The 21937-nt window shown below is 57.8% G+C and overlaps 2 protein-coding genes across 5 annotated transcripts; both read right to left on the reverse strand.

Moving 5' to 3' along the window:
• Positions 1–1517: 1517 nt before the first annotated feature.
• LOC111146222 (ST6 N-acetylgalactosaminide alpha-2,6-sialyltransferase 4) lies at positions 1518–12874 on the reverse strand. 4 transcript variants are annotated; one of them, XM_022501673.1, is made up of 7 exons: positions 12642–12874; positions 8803–8929; positions 8295–8381; positions 6610–6795; positions 5439–5851; positions 3260–3367; positions 1524–2215 (listed from the first exon to the last, which is right to left on the reverse strand). In XM_022501673.1, exons 3-7 carry the CDS (start codon positions 8304–8306, stop codon positions 2026–2028), a joined length of 909 nt encoding a protein of 302 aa, XP_022357381.1. In that variant the 5' UTR covers positions 8307–8381; positions 8803–8929; positions 12642–12874; the 3' UTR covers positions 1524–2025. The 4 variants fall into 4 exon arrangements, with proteins under 4 accessions (XP_022357384.1, XP_022357382.1, XP_022357381.1 ...); XM_022501676.1 differs by lacking the exon at positions 3260–3367 and having other exon boundaries at positions 1518–2215; XM_022501674.1 differs by lacking the exon at positions 12642–12874 and having other exon boundaries at positions 1518–2215; positions 8803–8957.
• A 239-nt stretch (positions 12875–13113) lies between these two features.
• Positions 13114–20746, reverse strand: LOC111146402 (phosphatidylinositol-4-phosphate 5-kinase like 1). Its single transcript, XM_022501940.1, has 10 exons — positions 20717–20746; positions 19707–19910; positions 18530–18580; positions 18165–18319; positions 17760–17884; positions 17167–17201; positions 17021–17076; positions 16228–16340; positions 15767–15920; positions 13114–13381 (listed from the first exon to the last, which is right to left on the reverse strand). Exons 1-10 carry the CDS (start codon positions 20744–20746, stop codon positions 13114–13116), a joined length of 1191 nt encoding a protein of 396 aa, XP_022357648.1.
• Between the last annotated feature and the right edge of the window lie 1191 nt (positions 20747–21937).

Raw genomic sequence — 21937 nt, forward strand, 5'->3', positions numbered from 1 at the left:
TTTAAAGGAGGTTCCATGCCTACTTGGGGCTTGAACTCATGACCCTGAGATCAAGAGCCGCATGCTCTACCAACAAGACCACCAGGCACCCCAGTAGGGACTACTTTAATACCTTTTACAGATGAGGAAGCTGAGGCCTGGAGAAAGGCACTAATTTGTCAGCATTCCACAGCAGGAGCCCGAGCGAGGCCAGGTCTCTGTTCCAGAGCCGTCCCTCTGAGCCTAGGATCTCCCCTCCAAACCCTCTGCCTACCAGGTTACATCCCACCCTTACCTCTGCCCAGTACCTGCACCCAGACACAGGCTCCTGCCAGGCCAGCAGCTGGGGTGTGACCAGCAGCCTGTTCCTCCCTACTTCCCAGCTCGGGGCTCTCCTCCCTCCTCCCACGCCTGCAGAGGCTTCTGGGCCTGCCTGGCACTGGGGAGGGGGAGGCAGGGCACAAAAGGCAGGGCTGTGGGCCAGGTGCCAGGTCTCCAGCCTCTCTGGAGAAGGCTGAGGCAGGAGGGGAAGCGTGCTGGGTCACCCAGACTCCCTGGCATGACTGGCCCCGTGATTTGTGGGGGTCCAGTGCAAAGTGAAAATCTGCAGCCCCTTCTTAAAAAACATATTAAGAATTTCAAGTTGACAATAGCAGAGTATTATGCTAAGCATAGGACTCTGAACAGCTGTCCAGGTTATAGGCCCATAAAGCAGGCCCCAAACCCCAGGGGCAGGGAGCTAGAACCCCAGGACTCCATTCCAGCTGAGAGCCCAAGGTCCTGGGGTCCTGGTTCTCCTTTAGTCTCCTGGTCTCAGATGAAGGGAGGGAAGGAAGGAGGGAGAGGTAGTGAAGACCTCTGGGGTCTCTTCCCAGCCCCTTAGTGCAGGGTCCAGGCACTAGGCCTGGCTAGTTGTATCCTGGCTCAGCCAGTGGCTTCTCCTTCTCTGTAAAATGGGCTAACACTACCCTCCTCCTCCCAGGGTGGCGGCAGACCCGTGCTCACTGGCATTTGCTAAATGTTTACTGGTGGGTCTGCTTCTCCCACCTTCTAGATGACAAAACTAAAACTGAGAGAGGGAAAGCCAGGGGCCTGCCCTCCGCCTCCCTTTCCTGCTGTGTGATCAACTCCAGAGTTAATAGGGAATTTTGCTGGTAAGATCCTTGGAATTTAACCCACAGACCAGGGAGACGACATTGGGTGGAGCAATTTCCATCCCACCCTGAGTCATTTCCTCCCAGGCCCTCGGCTCTCCTCCCACTAATGCAGGACAAGGGGTCCCCTGGAAGCCTCTAAGTTGGGGCATTCCCTGAGCCCAGTACAGCCAGGCAGCCAGAGCTCCTGGCCTGGTGGGGAAGCAGGTAGGCTCCTGGGGAAGAAACACGGGGGCAGATTAAACAGCCAGAGGCCCAGCCAGCTGTGGGCCTGGGAAGGAGCCCGAGGACTCATCCTGCCCTTGAGTCAACAGGTTATGGGACTGTGGCCAGGAGAGGAGCCCTAATCCCCACCCCAGACACATGACCACACGTCAGACAGGCTTCCAGAAAACATACGTTTACCCGTACACTCCAGAGGTGGCCCTGGGAGTCACAGTTCAAAGGCCCCTTTGCCCAGTGAACCCCAAGCTCTGGGCTGCCCTGACTAGGACAACCAGCCTGGGAAGTGTGGCACCAAAGGCAAGTGGAGGGGGACAGTGAAGAGGGACAGAGCTGTTGTAGGATCCAAGATCACAATGCTGGTGAGTGGTGGGGGCCATCGGCCCCGGGGCAAAGACCACTGGACAGACCCAGAGAAGGGATGAACCCAAAATGAAGATTTGGATGACTCAGGGAGTGGGGTGTGGAGGAGGGCGCAAAGTTCGCCAGAGTCCTCCTCTTCTCCCCCATCAAGTCCGGAGCCCTAAAAAGGGCTCCAAGTGTCCCCAGGGTAGGACAAGAAGGGACCTTAGGTCCACAAGGCATGAGACAGGATCCATAAATTAAATGTTTTTGGTGGCATGTGGAACAGAGGCCCGGTGAAAGCGTGGCGGCCGGCCAGGTGACACGGCTACTGGGTCCTCCACGATGGGTGGGCGAACACGATGGGCCTCTTCTTGGCCCAGCGGGAGAACACAGCCTTCTCGGTGATGAAGCGGTGGGCGCTGCGGGGCGCCCGTTCATGTGCCAGGTACATCTGACACTCATCCAGCCGGCCCTTCTCAAAGTAGTGGTAAGGCACCGAGGGGTGGCTCTCCTCCCTGCGGGCGGGGAAGAGGGACAGACGTGGGGTACGGAACTCGCCCACCTCCGACCACCTGCTGCCGCCTACCCTGGCTATGCCTCACCGGGTACTCCCACGGAGCCCCACGCCCGCCCCGGGGAAGGCCAGCACAGACAGGGGAGGAGTGGGGCAGCCCACGGATCCCAAAGGCCAGAGTTCAACCCCGGCTCTGCCTCTGGCAAGCTGGCTGACACTGGGCCAGAGGCAGACACTCCGAGCATAAATAACCCATCTATAAAATGGACATGGGCACGTGAGACCACAGGTCCAACAAGATCAAGACTGCATGGGGCGCCTGGGTGGCTCAGAGGGTTAAGCCTCTGCCTTCGGCTCAGGTCATGGTCTCAGGGTCCTGGGATCAAGCCCCACATCGGGTTCTCTGCTCAGCGGGGAGCCTGCTTCCCCCTCTCTCTGCCTGCCTCTCTGCCTACTTGTGATCTCTCTCTGTGTAATAAATAAATAAATAAAATTAAAAAAAAAAAAAGATCAAGATTGCAAACCGCAGGGACCATGGCAGAGGACACACGGGCTCCCGTCATCTCATCCACGGGCTCATCAAGCACGCTCCAAAGAGAACAGAAGATAAAGATCGAGGACGCCATTGGCACACTCTACACGTGTCACTCATGGTAACGTGGGAGCATCACCGTACTGATGGTGACAGGTCAGATGTGATCTATCCCAGACGTGCGTATCAGTTGGCGCCCGACGATGCCGTTCTAAGCACTTTGGTAGACTATTCTCTCTCTAAATCTTGCTTCCACCTTCTGGGGAAGGTGTGATTATTTTCTTTTATACATATGGTAATGGAGGCCCTGGGAGGTGGCGTGTCTGGCCCAAAGTCACAGAGACCCATCATGAAGCTGGGCTCCTTCCCACCTGGCACCCGGCCCAAGGGGTGTCTGAGTCTCGGCTGCCCACTGGGGAGCCCCCAGGCTGAGCCAGGATGGCGGTGGGGGGGGTTGCCCATGGTCCTCCCCGCCCCGGGCTTTCCTCCTGCCCAGGACCTGGGTGGCCTGACCTGCAGTAGCTGTCGCTGACCATTCCATAGACCATGATCTCCTCACACAGCTCCAGGGCGAGGATCATGGTGAACCAGCCGGTGCTGAGAAAGGAGCCCGACTGCCTCCTGGGAGGAAGGAGAAGTGTCAGCCCGGCCACTTCCCCGACTCAAGCTGGAGCAAGGGGCTGTGGGACAGACCCCATCTCAGCTCTCTCAGGGCACAGTGCTCGCTACCCTCCCAGCCAAGGGCCCCCACCTTGACCCCCACAGAGGGGACCCAGGGGGAGGCTGGGGAGGGGACAGAGCCAGCCCGAGAGGAGCAGCAGGCAATGGGTGGAGTTGGATGCAACCCCAGGCCTGTTCAGCCCCTCACCACCCACAAAGGACTGGAGCAAAGCCCCAGATGATGGTGGGGCGACCCTGGTCACAACCTCTGCTCATCTAAGGGACCAAGCCTAGGGAGATGGTGGGAGGCCATAGAGCACAGTGGCTGAAAGTGGGCAAGACAGTTGTCTGGAGAAGCTCCTGGGTGGCTCAGATGGTTGAGCATCTGCCTTCTGCTCAGGTCCTGAGCTCCAGGTCCTGGGACTGAGCCCCGCACCGGACTCCCAGCTCAGCGGGAAGTCTGCTTCCCCCTCTCCCTCTGCCTCTCCCGCTGTCTGTGCTCTCTCCCTCTCCCTCTCTCTCAAGTGAATAAATAAAATCTTAAAAAGAAAAAAAGATGGTTGTCTGGAGTCAGATGGTCTCCAATTCAAACCCTGAATCTGCTCTACAGTATCAGGTTTGCCCCCAAACCTCTCTGGGGCTTACTGACCCATCTGTGAAATGGGGAGAATTATAGATAATTATGGGGAGGGAACACTGTCCACTCAGCACCTCCCACATTCCCCCACACCCACCTGGGAGCAAGGGGCTGTGTGGGCAGCCCAGCCCTCCACCCTCTCAATACACCAGCGCTGTTGCTCTCCTAGCCAAGAGCCGCTCACCTCCACCCTGACAGAGGGCTTATTTGGTGGCTCACTCCTTCAAACTCCATACCTCCCAGGCCCTGTGCTGGCCAGGAACCTGCCATAGCCAGTGCTAACATTCACAGGGGAGGGGGCAGAACTGTGAAAAAGACAAGGAGACAAAGGAAGGAGCCAAAAAATGTTGGGCAGGGAGGTATGCCTTCAGGCGGAGTGGTCAATGAGGGCTTCTCTGAGGAGGTGACATCCCATCCAGATCTGAATACCAAAGAGTCAGTCATAGGGAGATATGGAGGAAGAACTTTCTAGACAGAGGGAACAGCATGTGCAAGGCCTCCTTCTGAGGAAGCCCAGATGGCTGGGGCAGACTGAGTGAGGGGAGATGATGAGATCATAGACAGGCAGGGGCCAGATCATAGGAGACCTGAAGGCCAGGGGAGGGGAGGACATGAAAGTAAATCTGCTGTCAGGTTGAGGGCAGGCCACCAACGGGATGAATTCACTGAGGGCAGCTGGTGCTCAGACAACAGGAGGCCAGAGAGGCAGCAGCGAGAGGGTACTACAAGGGTGGGGGGCGGGGGGAGGAATGGTGACTTAAGTCAAGGTGGCACCTGTGGCACAAAAGGAGAGTCAAGAGCCCATGATATGTGTCAGGTGATGCAATGAAAGGAGTCAGGTGCAAAGCCCAAGCTTCTGGCTTGGAAACCAGAGCCTGGCAGCTGTATATCCTGAGTTGGGGTGGGGGGCGGAGCCAGTGTGCAGAGGAGGCAGGCGGGAATCAGGTGCTCTTCTGAGTGTGGGATAAAATGAGGTCTTCCATACAGAGTCCTTAACTCAGTGCCCAGTGCACGCAGAGGGCTGTTCCTACTGTTAACTCTTATTTTCTTTTCTGGCAGGGACTTTAGAGACCAATCCAGATCTCAGGGAGTATACCCTCCAGAAGGAAGAGCTCCCCGACATTCTCCCACGTGGCAATGCTCCCCGATCTTGTCCTTGCAAAGCCAAACAGCCCTCACCACCCCTTTTCATCTATGTGCTAACTCAATGAATGACAGTCCTGCTTCTGTCCCCCATCAGGGGCAGGAGCACATCTGCCTCCAACACAGCTGACCCTCCCCCAGGTGCCTGATGGAGCAGACCCTCACGGACAAGAACTCAGTAGAGAAGTCATGTCCCCCGCCCCGCCCCCGCCGGCAGGGAGGGCCCCCCCGGCGGGCCAGCGCCAGGCTCACCGGTTCTTGCCCGTCTCGTCCTGGAAGACCTGGTCGCAGTAGGCCATCATGCGCTCGGTGAAGGTGTACACCTGCAGGCCTGGGTACATCTCGGTGAGCTGCAGCAGCGTGCGGTAAGTGCGGCCGCCCAGCGCCCGGTCCATGTGCCTGCCCTGTCCCCACACCACGTAGAGCGTGTCTCGAGCGTGCTGGAAGTAGTGTGAATAGTTGCGCAGCAGCAGAGGCACGCTCGTGTGCGAGACCACGCGCAGGGTGCTGCGCCGGCCCACGTCCGCCTCAAAGCCCACGGTGGGCGCTTGGTTCATGCGCAGGACGCACTCAGCGCTGTCGATCTCGGCGCCCAGGCCTGAGCCCAGCATCTGGCCGGAGCTGGACACCACGGCGCAGCTGCGGCATGGGTCTCGGACCAGCGGCTATGGGGGCAGGCAGAGGGGGAAGAGAAAGGCATGAGGACACGGCGTCCACGGCCCTGCTTGTCCACCCAGTGACAGCCTCTGACTTTGCCTGACCCCTGTATCAGCTCCGAGTACAGCATCAACCCATTTTGCAGAAGAGGAATTTGAGACTGGGCAGGCGGGGGGACTTTCCTACGGTCCTATGGATAGCCAGGGGCAAGGCTGAGACTCTGTGTTCAGAGCCCCATGCTTCTTCATTAGCCACATTCATGTCCCCTTTCCCGACAGCTGAAGCCCTATCAGGCCCTCCATCATGGGTTCCGTATTACAGTTACAAGAGCAAATATTTATAAAGCACTTGTAGCAATGCCTGGCTCAACCTGGGTGTCATACGCATGTTTGTTAAGTAAACATGAACCCCAGCTCTTCACAGTCACGGTTGGGCCTCCCCCTCCTCTACCTGAGCCCCACTCACGTTATGCCTGGTTCATAAGTAAAAGTGGTCTTTAGGGCCACAACAACATTGAGAACTTCCGGATCTGAGCCTGAATCCTGGCTTGACCACTTCCTCTGTCTCTTGGAGCCTCCATTTCCTCTTAGACCTTGGGGCTCACAGAGGAGAACTGGCTGCTGAATGTCACACAGCTAGTGAGCCCAGGAGCCAAGCCTGGGGTCCAGGCTGGCCTGGCATAAGCCTGGTTCTCACACCCAGACACTTGGGAGCACCCTGGCAGCCAGGGCCAACCCTGTCGCCACAAGGTGCCCGCCCAGCTCACCTTCCCATCTGGCACGCTGCTGTATCCGCTGAAGTGTAGGGGCCCCGGCACAGTGGGCCTGGAGTTGGTGGAGGGCTGTGGGGCCAGGCAGGAGGCCAGGCAGAAGGGCAGGCAGGCCCAGCAGCATAGCAGGATGTAGGCAGCAGAGAAGCCCAAGGAACACAGAATGACAAGCAGGAGCCGGCCCTGGGGGAGACAGTGGTCATGGGGTGTGGGCAGGGGTCTCTGGGGCTCCTGGAAGCCTCTGCTGGGCTGGGGCTGCACCCCAGCCTCATGGGTCCAAACTCCAGCTCAGTAGCTTCCAGAACATTAGCACAGCCCACAGTCTCCATTAACCAGGGCTTCCTCTGGGCTGCCAGGCTCAGGCTGTGGAGACAAGACCTCTTATTATCCCCATATTCTAGATAAGGAATCCGGGGTACTCAAGGCCACACAGCAAGACAGCAACAGGACGGGGCTTTAAATCCAGGCTGCAGAGCCCATGCTTGTAACCAGAAGCCTCGGTGCACTGGGCAGTCTTGGGTACGACTCTCCACTCCTCTGGGCCTGTTTCTGCTTCTGTAATTCTGGGGCCCGTGACACTTGCAGTATGTCCGGTAAGGACTGTGGTAAAAACGCTCTGTGTACCGTAAAGTGTTCCCCAAGACAGGAGAGTGGCCCCTCAAAAGGGCAACCGTCCTCCTTCAGACCCGGGACCCAGGCTGCCTGTGTGCCCATCCCCTGCCCCCTCCCTCAGCTGCTCAGTGACCGGCCCCCTAGCTGATGATCTCAATCTGGGTCAGCGGCCCAGGAAGTGAGGGAAGTGTCACTCAAAGAATGGTTTCAATAATTGAAAGCTGGGCCACAGAGGAGGCTCCCACCTCCAAAAAACATGTGCCAGAGGCCATCTGAACCAGGAAGCCCGCCGGGCCTGTTGGCCCTGCTGGCAGACTCAGTGACCCAGCCTTCAAGGAGGGGCCTTAGGAAAGAGGGCATGACCTGGGACTGCCCTCATGTGCTGGGCCACCCTGATCACCATCTGTGTCTCTCTGGGCTCTAAAATTCTCCCAGCCTGCCCAAGGCACAGGTCTCCCGCCAAGAATCCACCCAGCAGCTGTTGGTGCTCTGAAAACGAGAGGGGGGGAAAGCAGCCCCCAGGGCCCCCCCCCCCCAGGCACATCCTACCAGAGGCCCACCCTTTTCTACCCACAAGCCACATCAGCTTCTAAAAATAAATCTCTCTGTGGCCAGCTGTGCGGAGGAGGGGGTTCAGCCCCTGAGGCCTCAGGCTCTGCCTGGCACCTGGTCCTCTTGCTCACAAGGGACCCAGACACCCCAATTCGGGCAGTCGTGGCGGACTCCCCCCAACATCCAGGGCCCTCTTCCTCAATAAGGGGCTCCTGAATAAAGTCAAGAGCAGCTATCCCCCTCCCAGGTTGCTGCCTCTCCTGGGAAGCTGCCCTCCAGAACGCTTACAGGAGATAGTACTATTATCTCCATGTCACAGGGGAGACCGGCAAGGCCCTGAAACCAGAGAGGGAACACCACTTGCCAGAAGCCAGAGCAGATCAGCAGGGCTTTGAGACCCGTCTGCCCTTCTCAGCTCAGGAGCAGTGGGTCAGAAGTGAGTCAGTTCTGGGGTGGGAGAGGTTAGGAGGCTGCTGTGCCGGAAGTTCCCCAAGAGCCTTCCTCCTTACACCACTTACCCGGGCCTTCATGCTGCTGCCGCTGCTCAGCAGTCAGGGGGCTGCCGTCTCCAGGGCTCGCGCTGGGAAGGGATGGGGGCCAGGCACCTGCCAAGATCCAGAAACTCAGAGCTAGGTCCTGGGCTTCTGAGGAAAGGCCGCAGGGAAACTGAGGCAGCGGAGGGGGCGGGCCAGCGTCAAGGCAGATGACTCCCAGGAATCAAACTCCTTAAAGCCCCCAAACACCGGACAGCGCGGTCCGCATCGTAAAGGAGCTGGTATCGAGTGAGTGACCTTCGGGGAAACATCCCACCAACCCAATCCCCATTATGCAGATGGGGAAGGAGAGGCAGGGAGGGGGAGCCCTCGGCTCAAGGTCACTCGTCGAGTCCGGGTCAGTTAGAACCGGGAGCCAGGAGCCCCGACTGCCGCCCCATCCCTCCTACCTCACTGGACAGAGAGGCCTGGGGCGGGATATTTCCACCCCTCTCCCAGATTCCAACGCCCCCTCCCCCGGCCAGGCGCTAACCAGGCAGACGGGCTGGGGCGCTCCGGCTGCTCTCGATCCGCTGCTCGGAGCTCCATGGCCCGCAAACCGGGCGGTCCGGGCGGGAAGCCGGAGCGCTGGGGCGGAGGCGGCACCGCGGCCTCGGCTTCTGGAGGATGGAAACCGAACGTGAGCCGCCGGCAGCGGGGGCGGGGTCTGCGAGGACCGGGAGGAGACTGGAGCGCTGGGGGCGGGTCCCGGGAGACGGGGGCGGGACCTACGAGCTCCGCCTCCGCTGCGGGGGAGGGAAGTGCGTGGCTGGCCGCTGGGCCTCCGGATAGGGGCGGGGCCGGGGGCGGAGTCCGAGGGCGCGCTTCTCCCCACCTTTTACCGCCCTCCCACGTTTCTCCCGAGCTGCTCTCGGGGGTCGGGTGGGCGGCGCGCAGAGGAAAGACCTAGGGAGTGTGGGAACTGGCGCGCGGTGGCTACCCAGCCGTCCGGACTCGAATTTCTCCATTTGTGAAACTGGGAGATGGGTGGGAAAATTAAGCAGGGCCTTGGGGTCAGGCTGACCTGGGTTTCAAGCTTGTAGGATTCCCAGATTTAGCCGGTAAAATACGGGACGCTCAGTTATACTGGAATTTCAGATAAACAATGCATAATTATATTTAAAATCTGACATTCCAGTGTAACTGGGCATTCTTTATTTTCTCTGGCGACCCTAGCCACCTGAGCATCAGTTTTTCTCCTCTATGAAGTGAGGATTAAAACAGCTCCTGCCAGTAAGATTCCAACCCTGAGGGGCACCTGGGTGGCTCCGTCGGTTAAGCCGCTGCCTTCGGCTCAGGTCATGATCCCAGGGTCCTGGGATGGAGTCCCACATCAGGCTCTTTGCTCAGCAGGAAGCCTGCTTCTGCCCTCCCCCCTCCCCCACCCGCCTCTCTGCCTACTTGTAATCTGTCAAATAAATAAATAAAATCTTAAAAAAAAAAAAAAAGATTCCAACTCTGAGCTATCTCACTGCCACGTACTTTCACCTCTTCGCCTCCCCCTTCCCAAAGTGTCCTCCAAACCCCAACCAACTCAGTCTTGCACCCCTGCAGATGCTGAAATGTATCCCATTTGAAGGCTCAGACGGGGTACCCTGGGAAGTTCAAACTCAAGTGCCTTTCAGGGGCTGGAAAGGGTTGAAAGAACATATATAGGGCCATAGGGAGGAGTGCGCCCGCGGCGAAGTGGAGGGCATGCTTCTCATCTAAAGTGTTTTTTATAAAATGCTCTTTGGGCCAGAAAGCTCATCCTACCACCTCCATCACACCCTCCTCTGCAGGACCTTCCCCTGGGATCCAGGCTAGGTTTCTGCTCCGACCCCAGTTCAAACTCCATTTGTCTTTTTCTCAGAGCCTCTAGTGTGGGCACAATGCCAAGGTACCTGTGTTTGGGTATCTGCACCCAGATAAGCAACTTCCCAAGGCTACCTATTCTGCTCTAGTGCAAAGCCAAGTCTGCCATGCCTCTCCCTGTCCTATGGGGGGAAGGTGACACTCTATGGCAGCCCTGCCCTTGAGCTTCCTTTGAGTACAGGCCCACCTTGTCCATCTCTTGCAGCCTGGGAACAGCTAGAAGGTAGTGGTCCAAGTTCAATCTCTCTCTGTAGTCTCCTATTCACACAAGGCCAGGCGCACAGTGGGTCCCCAAAGCCAGAGTCCTCCTGCATCCCCTCCCAAGTCATCATCCTTCAAGTGTCTCTCCTTATAGCCCCAACCCTAAGGGGACAATGGTGAGACATTCCCTAAGGATTCATTCATCACCCACAATGGCTGGTGAAGTGACCATTCTTTCCCCAAAGAGGCAACTCTCTCCTTGTTAGGGTCACGTGGAGACAAGGACATGCCCAAATGTCCTGGACTTGCAGAGCAGACAAGGATCACACATCCACAGTAGAACTGCCAGTGGGAAGTTCCACAGGCTCAGATAAAGCTCTTCAGTTTGGTTTTGGCAAAAGACCACTCTCTTTACCCTGACGTACAAGGTGGGAACTTCTGTCTTCTTAACCACCTTCTACCTACCCTGGGCATGCTTCTGATCCCAATCACACTGAGCTCATCCCTACCTCAGGACCTTTGCACTTGCTGTTTGCTCTACTCACATAGCCAGCTCCTTCCTGTCATTCAGCTCAAATGTCACCTCTTCAGAAAGGCCCATGCCAAGCACTCTATGTGACACTACATGCCCATCCCTCTAGGTCCCCCCTAATTGGTCTTTTTCATAGTACCAGTCACAGTCTGAAATCATCCTGTGTACTAACTGGTCCACACACCCACTAGACTCTCAGCTACATGGAATAGAGTCAGGCCAGTCATGGTCTTGGGCATTTCCAGCAGCTGCGCAACACCCAGCACACACTAGAGGCTAGATAATGTCTTTTGAATGACCAAGTGGGGAGAACCAGGAATCCTGGGCCCCCATGAGACCTTGGATAAGTCACATTCCCCTCCAGCCTCAAGCTCTGGCTCAGCCCCTTGCCAGAGACCCCAGGTAGGTGAGGGGCTGAACCATCCTTATCTGTGAGTGCAGGACTCTCATGCTCTGACTCAGTCCTGCCAGGTCCAGACCCTGGGCCCACGTATCACCAAACCCCGTTTCCTGCCGTGCAGCTCTACCGCTACCAAGCTTCCTCAACGCACTCACCTCCTAACTGATGGCCTCTATGTGTCAACTTCCTGCTGAGCCAAAACAAGAAATTCTCTGTGACTTGGGCCAGTTCGGAGAGCTTGAATAATCATCCAAGGTCACCCAGACCACTAGGGGTGAGGTCAATTGTACACATATTCCAGGAGCCCACACGCCGGTGCAGCATTAACTTTCCCTGCCCGCTCCCTCCCCGCCCTCCATTTTGCCTCATTTTCTCTGAAGGCTAATGGACTGGCAATGATTGGTATTAGCTGAATGGCTCTCCCAAGATCCGGTTCCAGTCCTGGGGGTCAGCTTTTGATGTACAACATCCCCCCCAACCCACCACATTGTCCCTCCTACTCCGAACTCCGGCCACAGTAAAATGTTTCTTTCTCTCAAGTATCAGGCTCTCTGTCACCCCAGACCTTTGCCATGGTTTGCCATGGCAGACCCTCCTAGGGCTGCATCTGACTCTTCTGGTCTCAGTCAAGAAGGTAGAGCCCCACCTCCATCCAATTATTAGGGGGAGGCCCCTTCCCTCAGCATTGTGCCCCCAGGCTCCTTCATGAGGCTGGGTCACATCAGGCTGCTTCTGTCGCTCTCTCTCCCCAGGATCTGTGAAGGTGGAATCTGCGAATCTTGCCCCACCCCTGGGTCCCCATCACCCAGGAGAGGGCCTGTCACATGATAGGAGCTCAATAAATATTCAATGAGTTAATGAAGTCATTTTCATCCTTCCAATTGTACAGATTAGACCACTGAGGCACAGAGAGGTTTAGCACCTTGCCCTGGTCACAGACACTCAGGCCCCAGAGCAGCTCTAGAGGAAAGGCCTACTTGGGTATGGTAGGATTGGACCAGGGTCAGAGGCCAGACTGGAGTTTCCTGGAGGAAGGAGAAGGAATGATCAGAGGCCATGTACGTACTGAGTTTCTTTGCTCCTGCTAATTTCCATGCTGCCATACCCTTAGTCTGACCCCTACTCCCATTTCACAGGTGAGAAAAATGACTCCCAGTATAGGGAAGAGCTGACTCAAGTTCAATGGTCGGCCTCAACACAGTGTCTTCTAGAGATGCTGGCCCCTCAATCCTCCCCCTTCTCCCACCTGCATCCCTTGTGCAGGAGCGAGGGGGACCACCCCAAAGGGAGACCAGTGGGCAGTAGGTAAGGAGGGCTGGGTGCTTGGGCAGGTCTTTCCACTTACCCAATAGCAAGCCCCTTAAAGTCTCTGGGCCTCAGTTTCCCCATCTGGACGACAAAGGCGCTTGGCTGGAGCCTTCAGCCTTCCCCCCTTCCCCAAAGCACGAGGCCAGGGCTGAGGGAGCTGGTGGGTAAGAATACAAGCTCCTGAGTCCAAAAGGCAGAGTCGAGTCCTGGTTCCAGCATTTATTGCTGAATGATCTTGCTCAGTCCCTTCACCCCCAGAGCCTCCATTTCATGGTCTGTAAAAGGAGAATAATAGCTTTTTTTTTTTTTAAGGGTTAAATGAGCTAACGTAGGAGAGTCCCTGGCACAAGGCCAACATGGCACCGCCGCCACATGAGGCTGTGTTGTCACGGTATTAGTTGGGGGTTGCTGCCCTCTAGAGGCCAAAGGCGGAACGGCAGGCGAGGGGAGCCCAACGCTGGTTCCCGGCATGCGCCCATTGTCCAGATGCGGAGCGCCGCGAGCGCCGGTCACTCGGTATGTGCCTCCACCCACTGGCAGAGGCGACGGGCGTAGCGAGCGGGGCTGACGGTAGAGAAGGTCCGGCCCGGGTAGCGCAGCGTCTTCCATAGGTGCTCCAGCCTCTTGCGGAGCCCATAGACCGTGGCGAGATCCACGAGGCCCAGGAAATAGCGTTGCTCCGGCCCATCCAGGATGTGCAAGGCGTTGGGGGAGTCAGGCAGCAGCCGGCGGTTCTGGGATCCCGGCTCCTCCGGGCTCTGTACCCCTCGCACAGACCTGGCGGCCGACAGGAGGGTGAGGCTACTGCCTCCTCCAGGGGGCCCCAGCCCAGGGATTCCCGCAAGCGCAGCCACAGGGCGCCCAGGCATCATTCTGCGCTGACCCAGCTCTTCCTCCGTTCATTCCCACAACTCCTGAGTGCCAGGCCTGTGACGTCAGATAAACTGGGAGGCTGAGTAAAGTGTAGACGATGGACTAGAGCTGTTCATTCCGTAGCCACTAGCCACATGCGGCCACGAAGCCTTTAAATGTGGCCAGTCCCAACTGAGGTGCGCTGTTAAGTGTGAAATACATGCTGAATTCCCAAGACAGGATGAGAAAAAGAGTGTAAAACACCTCATAAAGGTTTATGTTGATTTGATGACGAAATGATAAAAATTGGGGGTGTGTTGAATAACAAATGTATTTTTTAAATTATCTTTACCTGTTTCTGTTTACTTTTCTGAAGAGGCTAAATTTCTAAAGAAAATTTAAAACCAGATGTGTGACTCACATTACATTTCTTTCTTTTCAAAATGTGTTTGAGAGCGAGAACGCACAGAGGGAAAGGAGAAGCAGACTCCCCACTGAGCAGGGAGCCCGCCCCCGGCCCCCGCAGGGCTCCATCTCAGGATGCCAAGATCACTATCGCAGCAAAAGGCAGCCACCTAACCGACTAAGCCCCCCACCCCGCCCCTCGCATTGCATTTCTGTTGGGTGGTGGCGCTCTAGGACTTTTGGGTCACACAGACACTGGCTCCTCACTTACCTACCACATGACTTTGGCTAAGTCTGGTATTGGGGTGTTTCCTAAACTTCTGTTTGGGGTCGTCCAACCCTGGAAGTTTCAGGGCGGCAGAGCTGAAACTGTGCGAACAAGGTCCAGCCCCAGTTTATAGATGGTGTGGGGGGGGGTGGGGGGGGCGGTTTGCCTTCTAAATGTATCCTAAATTGGAAGCCGCCTTTGGCTGGGCCCCAGTCCCAGCCAGAAGCAGGTTCAATTCCCTAATTTTGTCCTCTGGGAGGTGGAGGGGCGTTGGGGAAGTGTCGCTGAGACAAATAAGCCGATGAGAGACAAGCCCTTCACAGACATCAACCAATCAGAACCCAGTGGTCTGGGTGCCTGGGCAAAACACGGATGCTCTTTGCCGTGCGGCGTTGGGGATGGGGGTGGGATGGGGGAGGCGAAAGCTTATCCTGAAAGAGGGGCTGGGAACTGGTAGGCGTGGGGCTGGGGCAGTGGCCACTTACCAGCCAGCATATTTCAATATGACGGCAGCCATTATAAGCGACCTGGGGTTTACTGGCTGAAAGACGACAGAAATCTAGGCATCAGCGGGGGATAGAGGGGGCAAGGGAGAAGCGGACCTAGCTTGGATAGTCAGACCTTGGGGGGCAGCGGGGAGGGGAGCGTGTCTGTGACCCAAGGCAGGAATTCCACCCTCTGGTCAGGATGTGTCCAGCCAATATGTGGTGAGCTGATAACCTGGATTCTGCCCACACCTCACCCATCTCCAAAGGGTGGGTTGGGGGGCTGGATGAGAGGATGTCACTTTTCACTTTTCCACCCACCAGATGGTTGGAATTCTTTCCTTAATGTGCCTTCCTTAACCCCTACTTTATTCTGTTCAGCCTTGGAGGACGGAAATCCAAGTAACTAACCAAATACTAACATGAATCCTCAGAAGCCATTCTGCCACTTCACTTACCCTCTCTGAGCCTCAGTTTTCACATCTCTAAAATGGGAATGAGCCCACCTTAATGAGGTTCATGGTCAGCATGCAAAGAGCAACAGATACTACTACAAAACAGGGGACAACACGATGGTGGCGCTAAGTGGAAAGACTGATTTAAAGGTCAAGGGCTTTGTTGGGTGCCTGGGTGACTCAGCCGGTTAAGCATCTGACTGCAGTTCAGGTCATGATCTCAGGGTCCTGAGACAGAGCCCCACACTCAGCAGTGGGTCTGTTTCTCCCCCTCCCCCAACCCCTCCCCCTGCTTGTGCTCTTTCTCTCTCAAATAAATAAATAAAACCTTTCATTTTATTAATAAAGGGCAAGGGCTCTTTCTAAAGTAGAAATTAATAGGTCTGAAAACTGCTGTGAAACCTTCAGTGGCTCCACATCCCCTTCAGGAAAATGGGCAGATTCTTTACACCAACACTGAAGCCCTTGTCCAGCTGGATTTCCCCGGCTCAGTCCTGTGCAGTCCACACATGCCCACCAACCTTGCCAACCAGGCTTCTCCAGCCCTCTACTCTTCCCTCTCCACACACACGCACTCACACACACGCATGCACTTTCCAGTCTTGGAGCCTTTGTGCTGTCCCCTCCCACCCCATCACCCATCTCTCTCCTGCTCTCATCACCTCATTCTTGCCCTCACCCCTGCAGGGGGGCCCACCTGACCGTGCGGAAGAGGAGGCTGCTGCCAGGGCCCCTCTCATCCTCGTGGAGACGCTGGAAGGCCATCAGGAGGCTGTAATCGAGCACGTTGAGCTCCCGGAGGAAGGCAGTGTCCAGTTCCATCTGGTGGAGGAGCCAGCTCCGCTGGGGCCCTGCCGGAGCATCAGTGCCCCCACCTGAGTGCTCCTCGTGTGTCAGGCAAGGTGCTGAGGGCTCCACACATCTCTGACCCAAGAGGGCAGGTGTCATTAACGGTCCCATTTCACAGATGAGGAAACCCCTCCGCGATTTGCCCTGGTTGCCTAGCTCATACAGCGTGGAGGCAGGATTTGAACCCTGCTCTTTCTGACTCTAGAATCCCAGCTCTAAATGGTTCAGGCAGAGGGCAGGGCCAGGGACACCCTTCTCACTTGACCCTGAATGGAGGAAAAGCAGGCACAGACTGTCTCCATGGCTCACCCAGGTCGATGGTCTTGCCTTGAAAGTTGAGGTCCTTCAGCACCAGGACAAGGGGGCTACCCTCGGGGGCTGGCTCCACCCATCGGCTCACTTCACAGCCCTTTATGTCATACCTGTGAGTGGGGGGTAACAGAAAGGGGGCAACAATTCAGCATTAGACAGACTGACAGAGGGGGAACCAAGAAACAAGAGCTTCTGCTGGGTGGATGTTTGAACCCTCATCACAAGCCATTCCATTATTGTCCCCGCGTCAGAGATGAAGAAAAATCTCAGAGAGCTTCTTTGACTTGCCCAAGACCACACAGTAAGTATAGGGCAGAGCTGGGATGTGAACTCGGGATTTTGGAAGCCCAGTCCAGGCTTTATCCCCGCCTGTGCCTGTCTCTCTGCACCTTGTCATCCCTGGAAGTGTCCCCAACAGGGGGTCCAAGCCTAGACTGCAGCCCCAGAAGGGCTTGTGGGAAGTCCTCGGTGGAAGCAGAGGGTTTGAATCTCGGCTCCTCACATAGTAGTGGTGTGGCCCTCCCCCTCCTCAGCTTCTCATCTACAAAACAGGGACGATAACCACCCCTGCCCCTCAGAGTTGTTCTGGGAATAAAGTAGGCAATGAATGCAGACTCCCCAAGTGCTGAAGGGACGCTGGTCATGCCTATCCCTGTCTCCGATCCCCTGGGAGATCTAGGGGATGTGCCTCCCATCTTCTCCCTGGGCCCCAGCTTCGCATCGGCTAGTGAGAATGGGTGCTTCAGGTGGCACACCCCGCGTGGGGCCGGGGCCCTGTGAGGGGACTCGCCTCTCGGAGATGCGGCCGGCGGGGTAGAAGACACTCAGCATGATGATGAAGAATTCCTGGGGATGGGGGTAGGGAGTGAGGGGCGACAGGATCTCACCCGCCAGCCGCCCCCTCTGGCCCAGCCCCCTCGCCTCGGCCTCACCCACCTTCTTTCCCCGAGCCACCCGCAGACTGTGCACTCCTGGAAGGGGAGAGGGCGCCAGGTGAGGGGCCCCCAACTCGACAACCCTTGGTCCATCCCGCCCTAGGCCCAACTCCAGGCCACGCCTCCTCCTCGAGGTCCCGCGTCTCCCGAGCCCTCCCCTCCAGGCCGCGCCCCCGGACCTCTGCCCTAGCTTGGGTGGATGTCCGGACTGGCCCCCGGCTCTAGGCAGCCCCAAAGAGGCGCGGTCCTCAGGCACGACCCCACCCCATATGCCCTCCCGCCGCCGGACTGGGCGATCCAACCCCGCCCCCTTCGGAAGGCCCCGCCCCAGGGCTCGGCCCGCGCCCACCGAGCCCGCCTTTCCTCTCCACCCGCGTCTAGGACACGCCCCCCATGGAACGCTGCCAGCAGCCGAACCCACGCGACCAGCCGCCGGACCCGCCCGCCCAGGCTCCGGCTCAGGTCCCCAACGTCCCCCATCCTGGGAGCCGCCCCACTCCTTGGCCCCCTCCCCAGCTCGCTCTCGGTCTTCTGCGCTCCCCCGCCCCACACACTTCCTCCGCCCCGCAGTCCCCAGTCCCCGGCCAGTCGTACCCAGCAACCGGGCAAGGAGCGAGTGTGGGTGCCTCTGCAGATGCTGCACGTAGCGGGGCAGGTGGGCGAGCAGCGCCCGCACCTCCCGACGCCGCTGGGTCTTCAAGAAGAAGCGCTGGTCGTGGCTGGGGAGTGGAGAAAGAGGTCACTGGTCAGGCAGGGCTGGAGCGGCTCCGTTGGGCCCTCTGCCCGAGTGCGGATCTATCTCCCCCGGTCTGGGCTGGAGGCTTTCCCGCCGGCCCTCACCTCGCCTGGGTCACCTCCCGCCCTCACTCTCCTCCACCTGACCTCTATCTGGGCCTGACCGTCCCTGACCTGGCCATTCCGTTTCTTTTCCACCCATTCCCGTTCCCTCCACCCAGGGACACCACTCCCACCCCTTCCCCACCCCTGCTGCCAGCTCACGACAGGAAGAAGCTGGCCTTGCTCTTGGAGGTGCTGAGGAACTGCAGGTAGGGGCATCCGGGGCCTAGGGCTGCCTGATAGTCCTCCTCAGCCAGGCCTAGGGATTGGCGCAGCCAGGCGAAGGCGGGGCCAGCCAGGGTTCCCATCTCGAAGCCCTGTAGGAGAGGAAGAGCAGCCCCAGCAGTGTCCACGGGGGCCCAGGTGTGTGCTGTAGGCCCTGGTGTGGGAGGATCAGGGTAACCACACTCTTCCTGCAAAGACCTGAGGCAAGCCAGCCCACCCATGCACGGATGGGGAAACTGAGGACGACAGAGAAGGAAGACCAGTACACACCCCTCCTCATGCGGCAGTCTTGGGCTTCCTACCTCGTGGACCTGGGTCAGGACCTCGGAGAAATCCTCCTCAGTAGGCGGTCCCTACAGGGAGGGGTGGAGGGGCTCAGGTCAAGTCTTAGCCCCACACTGCCAGCTCCAGGATCTCCAGGAGTCCTAGCCCTGGCCTCACCCCCTTCCCTCAATGTGATTGCTCCAGCAAACAGAGACCAGAACTCAGAGCTTTGTCCATTCACCCAGAAGTACCTGTTGGCCAAGCAAAGCCATCCCGGTGAAAGGGGATGGATGGCCTTAAAGCCAAGGGACCTGCCTGATTCAGTGTGAGAAGGGCAGGATCAGAGAAGGCTTCCCGGGAGAGGTGACCTCTAAGCTGAAATCTGAAAGGGAGTGGAGAGGAGGAGCATGATGTTCACAGCAGGGGGAACAGCATTGGTGGTCACCGGAAGGGCAGGAGAGCTCAAGTGGTTGAAATAATTAAGGGAGGGAGGGAGTGTGAATGCAGCTGGATGGTTGGCTCTTGGACTCGAGCCAGCAGGATCCTGAGGCCGTGCTGAGTACTGGGGAGCCATGGAAGATTGTCAGTCAGGTGATGAAATTTGGAAGACTGTCCCCCTTCCTCCCCCCGCCCAGGCTCCTACACTCTTCTTGGACCTCTAGTTCCCTGTGCCAGGACTTGGCCTGTGGGATGCGGTCATGCTGTACACACGTGTGCACACACACAAAAACACACATGCTCGCCCTGGCCTGTCCAGCTGCTGAGTCTGCAGTTGGGTCACCCTTTCTGCTGAGCCAGCCTGGCCCCAGCCCTGAGCTCCGGGAGGATGGGCCAGGCTGGCGGGATGGGGGTGGGGTCCTTTCTCAGCCATGCACCCTAGCAAAGCCAGGAGGGCATCAGAGACCATGGAGTACAATACCCACCCCACACCCATTATACAGATGGGGGCACTGAGGCCCAAGAAGCAGAGGACCATCTAGAGTCACACAACAACCACCTGGGTCAAGGGGTTCCTCACATCCCCAGTACAGACTGCACTTTGGGGCCTCCTGGTCTCAGCCCCCACCCCAGCATGTCCCTCTCCCCCTGAACTGAGCCCCTGATTTCCTCCTCGTATAGCCCTGATCCCCGACCCTGCAGTATGGGCCAGACCTGGCCCCCGAGTGGTCTTGCCCTCAGTACCGGGGAGGCGGGGGACACAGATGGGCCACTCACGGTGGGCGGGTGGCCCATGGAGACCTGGGTGGCAGCCCACAGCCCTGCTTGTATCATGCGCGTCAGCTGGTGCAGCTCATGCCCCGGGCCGATCTCAAACAGGCCTCGGCGAGCCTGCTTGTCTCGGAGGCGCCAGAGGAGGCCACGGCGGCCAGACGTCGAGGTGGCTGCTCTGCATCCAGCCTCTGGGGAGGGGGCCAGGACCTGGTGGCAGGAGGCACAAGGAGAAATGAGCACATGGAAGCATCCCAGAGGGGAAAGACCCAGGTTTGAGTCCCACCCCCAGTACCTGTGAGCCCTCCTATTATCGCTCTCTGCCTCAGTTTCCTCTGTTGTCAAACAGGGATAACGCTGCTACCCCCACTCACTGGGTGTTGTGATGGGCCACACAGTGCCTGGCGTGCAATCAGCACCCAGGAGATAATTATTATCAGTAGGTAGAGAATGCTTTCCGCAGCCAAACCTGTCTCTCACCGGCTGTATGATCTTAGGTAAGTCACCTAACCTTTCTGCATCTCCTTTTCTCATCTGTAAAATGACAACTCTAGTAACTCCTTCGTGGTGGCAGTTTGATATTTGCTCCAGGCACAGGAACCCTTGATAGTAGGAGCTGTGACGCCAGGGACTCGGACATTTCTTCCACTCATCTATGCGGAGTTCCTCCTGGCTGAGCGGAGGGTCAGCACGAAGCTGAGCTCACAGCCGCTGACCCATTAGTAGTGAGCACCCACCATGTGCCCAGCACTGGCCGAGAGCTTGACTAGCTAACAGCCCTACGAAGGAGGAGCTTTTTCCCCCGCGATGAGAAAACCGAGGAAGTTCTCTGGGGACACCCGCCAGACTTCCTCCTCCATACCTGCGGCCCCGTGTGGGGCGTGTCCTGGTCCCCGCCCAGTGCTGGACCCCTCCAGGGCTTGGATGGGGGTGTGTCCGCGCTGCACGGGGAACGGAGGCCTGGGTCCTGTCCCCCAACCCTTCCCTCTTCTGTCCTCTCTCGGGTCCGCACCTACCTCGTGGGGCCCCGGGCTCGGTGCGGCCATCGCCCCGCAGCAGCTTCCCGGGCTCCGGCCGCGTCCCGGTCGCCGCGCTGCAGGAGCCAGTCCCCGCCCCTGCTTCCGGACCGACCAATAGCGCGGTGCCGGTCACGGCTGCATCCAATCCGCGCGGGAGGCGCCGGCAATCGCCTGCGGGTCCCGCCCCCGGGGCTGCAGCATCCTTCAGACCTCGGTCCAGGCCGGGGTGGGGCCGCCGCGCGTCGCTTAGGGTCCCCCCAGAGGGATGACCCGTCTGGTCCGTCTCCTCTAGTGGAGGGCTCGGGTCTCCGGGACGCTTGGGGAGGCGGGAAACCTAAATCCAAGTCCCGCCCACCCACTCTGGCGTGAAATTCCCACCGACTGTCCCTCGGGTGAGGAAACTAAGGTCCAGAGAGAGAAGTGAGTACCTCCAGGTCACACAGGAAGTCTGGGGCATGCATTCATTCAAGGCCTATTTTGATCACTCACTATGGGCAGGAGCAGCTCTAGGCCCCGGGGATTCAGCGGTGAGTGAGAGGGAGGAACACAGCTGCCAGCGTGATCTTTTAAAAGCATAAATCAGATGATGTCACTCTCATGCTTAAAGCCTCCAGTGGCTTCCCTAGGCCCTGGAACAAAATCCATACCCCTCACTATGGCCCCAGGCCCATCTCAAACCACTCTGCCTATACCCACCATACAGCCACAAGGAGCTCCCCTGCTGGTCCTTAGGCATAAAATTCTTTCACACCTGGGGCTTTTACAGGCGCTCTTCCCTTTGCTTGAAAGCCTTTCCCCTAGGCTCTCCTTTGACCTATTCTTTCTTGTCACCTTGCCAGACTCAGTGTCCCCTCGTTCTTTTATTTAAAGATTTTATTTGACAGAGAGAGAGAGAGAGAGAGAGAGAGAGAGAGAGAGAGAGCGTGCGCACAAATGGAGGGGGTGGGTAGTGGTGGAGGGAGAGAAACAGCCTTCCCGCTGAGCAGGGAGCCTGCTCAGGGGCTCCATCCCAGGGTCCTGGGATCATGACCTGAGCAGAAGGCAGGTGCTTAACTGAGTCACCCAGACGTCCCAATGTACCTGCATTCCTGATCACATCACCTTGTTTTCTTCATCACACTTAACGCTGTCAGAAATCCTCTTGTTCATTTATTTATTACATTTCCCCCCATCCTAGGGAGCACCAGGAGTGCAGGAACCGTGCTGGGCTCCTTTCTT

Source organism: Enhydra lutris, unplaced genomic scaffold (genome assembly GCF_002288905.1).
Source record: "Enhydra lutris kenyoni isolate GAN:26980312 unplaced genomic scaffold, ASM228890v2 scaffoldscaffold13, whole genome shotgun sequence".
Lineage (NCBI taxonomy): Eukaryota > Metazoa > Chordata > Mammalia > Carnivora > Mustelidae > Enhydra > Enhydra lutris.

What these genes read in the sequence shown, in the direction of transcription:
- LOC111146222 (XM_022501674.1), bottom strand. An exon ending in GCAGCGTGCCAGATGGGAAG is followed by an intron (nt 5,852 to 6,609) that starts GTGAGCTGGGCG and finishes CTGCCCCCATAG; the next exon opens with CCGCTGGTCCGAGACCCATG. An exon ending in GTCAGCGACAGCTACTGCAG is followed by an intron (nt 2,216 to 3,259) that starts GTCAGGCCACCC and finishes CCCCGCCCGCAG; the next exon opens with GGAGGAGAGCCACCCCTCGG.
- LOC111146402 (XM_022501940.1), bottom strand. Translation starts at nt 20,746, where the DNA reads ATGGCCGCACCGAGCCCGGGGCCCCACGAG. An exon ending in GCTCCTTGCCCGGTTGCTGG is followed by an intron (nt 17,202 to 17,759) that starts GTACGACTGGCC and finishes CTCCCCTTCCAG; the next exon opens with GAGTGCACAGTCTGCGGGTG. An exon ending in GGGTGGCTCGGGGAAAGAAG is followed by an intron (nt 17,077 to 17,166) that starts GTGGGTGAGGCC and finishes CCCCATCCCCAG; the next exon opens with GAATTCTTCATCATCATGCT.